Raw genomic sequence first — 3,953 nt, 5'->3', positions numbered from 1 at the left:
TTCCGGGTCAAGGTTAGGGCTGGGTTTTATAGGCACGAGCAAAGTGACCGGTCTGCTTACAGAAAAAGCAAACAACGTCCTTCAGTCCAACTGGGATAGCTGTGGCTGGGGGCTTCTAAACCAAAGGTCTAGAATTCATATCATTCGAAATATTCACATCTTGTTTATTCCCACCATACTGAAAATGCTGGCCGGCTTGCTGAAATCTAGGACTCTAACCTACACTCCTAGGCTGAAAGGCAGGAGTAGGGTAAGGTGCAAGTCTAACAAAGCGCTGTTCAGTACGGTCAACTAATCCAGGATTCCTTGACTGCCAAGGTCTTTGCACACAAGCATTTTCCTTTTCAGTCTCTTCCAACTTTTTTGAATTCTGAACCTCTTAAGCATAGCTTTCAATAGGCTGAATTGTGAGATATGCTTTGATTGCAGGTCGCAATCCTTTAATTAATTTCTTTGCTTTAGCACGATCAGGCTTCAAAGAATCATGAGCAAAGAAATGGAGCTCTTCGAATTTCTGTTGGTATTCCAACACAAACAATGATCCTTGCATCAAAGCCATAAACTTAGCTTCCTTAGCATCCTGTACGGCTTCAGGGAAATAGTTCTTACAAAATGCTTCCTTGAAAATTTGCCAAGTCAGTCCACCAGTGTGCAAAGCTTCCAAGATAGGACGAGTAGAGATCCACCAAGCGTTAGCTTCGTGTTGAAGCATCTGCTTAGCGAACAAAATCTTTTGAGCTTCAGAACACTGCAAATGACGAAAAGCCTTTTCTAACTCTCGTAGCCACTTGTTCGGAAACAAAACATATTTGGACACTCCGGTGAAGATAGCCACTTGCAGCTTCAAGAAACTCTCCATCAGACGAGTATGAGGAGTTCCAGCCAACCTTTCCGCATTCAGGACTGCGGCATGAGGATTCCCATTAACACCAGCACAAGTCTCATTATGCAGAGTCATGAAAGCCACAAATATCTAATTGAACTAGTTTGCTTGCTATTGCATTATATTGCCCATGATGTTGGCAATATCACGGAAACTTCCGATGTTCGGGGCACCGGGTACGTCATGAGTACCTTGATCACCAGTGTGGGTCTGCTGATCAGAACCATCAAGGGGTATCTCAGAATCGAAAGGTATCTCACCACCTTCATGGCTACTTGATCCACCATGACCACTTCTTAACAGAACCATTATGCAAAAACCGAAACGTCAAAAACACCAAAAATCGAAGATTCGACAAAATCCACAAGTCCAAATGATTGAAATTCTTAAATCATACTCATATACTTCCATTTAGTCATCAAATATGCAATCATAGGACAAAAATCACAATTTTCCAAATTTCATCAGAAATTGGAGCTACTGGGTCCTTTGGTCAACTGCTTGGTCGATTGGCCCAGTCGACCAATCAATCGACCAAGCCTGGTAGCACGCGAAAATCAGGCTTTTTAAGTCACAAATCTCATTCCAAACTCATTTCAAACCTTGCAAACTTGAGAGGGAGCTCTGGAGAAGAAGTGCTAAGGTCTTCCTAAGTGTTTTCCAAGTAGTTTGGTGCTTCAACAACAACACTACATCTCACTTAGATCATCACACAAGGTAAACACTCATTCTCATTCTCAAATTCATCTTCTCATGCTTGCATTTTATCAAAAATCATGTGTTGCTTATGTCTATTGCTAGAAATCATGTCTAGGAGCACTTAGAAACATGTTCCATGAGTTTTTAACACAATGCCATGCTTAGACAATAAGTTCTAACACAATCTTGCACTTCACATCGCTTTCGCAACCGAAATTGCCAAACTTTAGAAAAAATTCGATTTCTCACAAACTGCTTGGAGTTTTCACATGAAATCAATTGCTATATGCTTCAAATGATGTTGTGGATGTGCACATGTAGTTTGATTCAACCAATTTCAGAATTTTCAAAAATCCAATTTTGACCTAAAACTCAAAATCTCCAAATTCCTTCTTGCTGAATTTTTTATTTTAGACCAAGATTTCGATGGATTTTCTTCAAATAAAACATCTTAACATGCTATTCAAGTATTATGCACATGCTAGTACGTTCAATTTGCATTTTCCCAAATTTGAAAATTTCTGAATATTTACGAAAATGCCCTTCTGGCTGAAATTTCGAAACAACTCTAACAAGCAATGTTCTTTGTCTTTTCCACAAACATTCACACCATGCAGAGAGGAGGACGAGGATGAGGCCGAGGTCGCCTAGTCAGAGCTCGGAGAGGTAGAGGTCGAGTTCCTTCTCATTCGAGAGAGGAGGTACTACGGCTTGACCGGTTCGATATGCCGCAGCCAGAGTTCTTGTACGAGGTGTACTTTGAGTGTTGTCGCATCTAGTATGGGCAACTATTCCACTTACGAGAGCTGCGGGTGTTTAGGATCCGATAGAGGTTCGACACTTTGGAGTGGACCCATCTTTTCACGACGGATTTGCCCATCTACCCAGAGCTAGTGAGGTTGTTCTTCAGTGACCTCACATCTGTCGAGGAGGCTAGAGGACAGGGCCGTCCTTCAAACTGATCATTGAGAGCAGGGTCATGGAGATAGAGATTTGGTTCTCCACGAGGACACTGGCACAAATTCTCCGGGTGCCTCACTATCCACAACAATGCGTATGGATACCCTCAGGAGCTGAGGTGGATAGCTACCTGTTGCCCTATGAGCTTCACAAGATATGTGCCACTCTCTGGAGCAACTTAGAGTGTTACTTTCCACAGAACAGCGGCCAGATGACAGATTCGGCTAAGATTATCTGTCGCATTGTGGGCCGAAACATCATGCCGAAGGCCGGACATCATCATAGGGTCACAGTGATGGAGGCCTTAGTCATATACCACATTTACATGGGATCTAGATCGACTTGTCCTACATAATCCAGAATGTCATGATAGATATGGTGGCGCATCCGAGTATGAGGAACCTTTGCTTTGGGAGATTATTGACATTAGTCTTCCGACACTTTGGGGTGAGTCTAGAGGATACAGAGGTAGTCACTGGAGCACTGGGGTATACAATCGGGACGAGGACTATAAGACAGATGTGGCTTACTCAGACTGTGAGATCTCCAGGTCCAGAGGGTGAGGATGATGATGATACTGAGGAGGATGACGATGAGGTTCTAGCAGATGAGGGTGATGCTAGTCCATATTCGATGATCGGCAGAGAGGATGACACTGAGATGCATAAGGCTGATCCAGAGCATCATGAGATTCCTAGATCATCACATTTTGAGACTAGAGGTCCTTCACACTCAGTTCCAGAGACTTCGGATTTGGGTGCACAGATGAGATCGATGACTTCCATGCTAGAGAGGATGGAGGTCAAGACAGAGCATATGTATAGTACTATGGAGTCACGGCAGGAGCGTATAGAGTCTCAACTTACTCAGATGGCTGAGGACTTCAGAGCATTCAGAGATCAGAGGAGATCACCTAGATAGATTGTACTTAGGATTTCCCATTATGCTTTAACAGATGTAATCGTTGTAAATTTTCTTAAAATTAATGAAGTTCACTTTGTTATTGTGTATTATGCACTTTCCTTTATTGCATTATATGATATTTATTAAATCATAATTATTGTATATTATTCAAATAACCAATTATGCTTCATTAATCAAGTTTCTAGTCCAAGTGTTTTATTATTCACTTCTAAGAGTAATTGAGTCATTTTTGGATCTATGACTCAGGAATGTTCCGTTATTGTTTTATGTGGTTAGGATTTCCTTGAACTTTGGGCTCTGATACCACTCTGTCACATCCACCCAGCCAGTACCCTATCTGGCATACCCGAGTGTGTGATCCACAGCCCCGAAGATCAAATATCAAGGAAATCATCCTCCCACATAGACAACAACATAATCATGAACGGATATAATCAAAGTATAATATTATAATAAAAGATCCAAAAAAGGAAAAGAATGATAGTAT

General features: G+C 41.8%; 1 protein-coding gene across 1 annotated transcript; it reads right to left on the bottom strand.

Moving 5' to 3' along the window:
* Positions 1 to 379: 379 nt before the first annotated feature.
* On the bottom strand, positions 380 to 859 carry LOC149012230 (uncharacterized). Its single transcript, XM_089157556.1, has one exon. The coding sequence runs from the start codon at positions 857 to 859 to the stop codon at positions 380 to 382; it is 480 nt and encodes a 159-aa protein (XP_089013682.1).
* Between the last annotated feature and the right edge of the window lie 3,094 nt (positions 860 to 3,953).

This window comes from Hakea prostrata, chromosome 6 (assembly GCF_041222555.1).
Source record: "Hakea prostrata isolate BN-2017 chromosome 6, UWA_Hpros_2, whole genome shotgun sequence".
NCBI classification, from domain to species: Eukaryota; Viridiplantae; Streptophyta; class Magnoliopsida; order Proteales; family Proteaceae; genus Hakea; species Hakea prostrata.
This window is presented reverse-complemented; position numbering and strand designations above follow the sequence as displayed.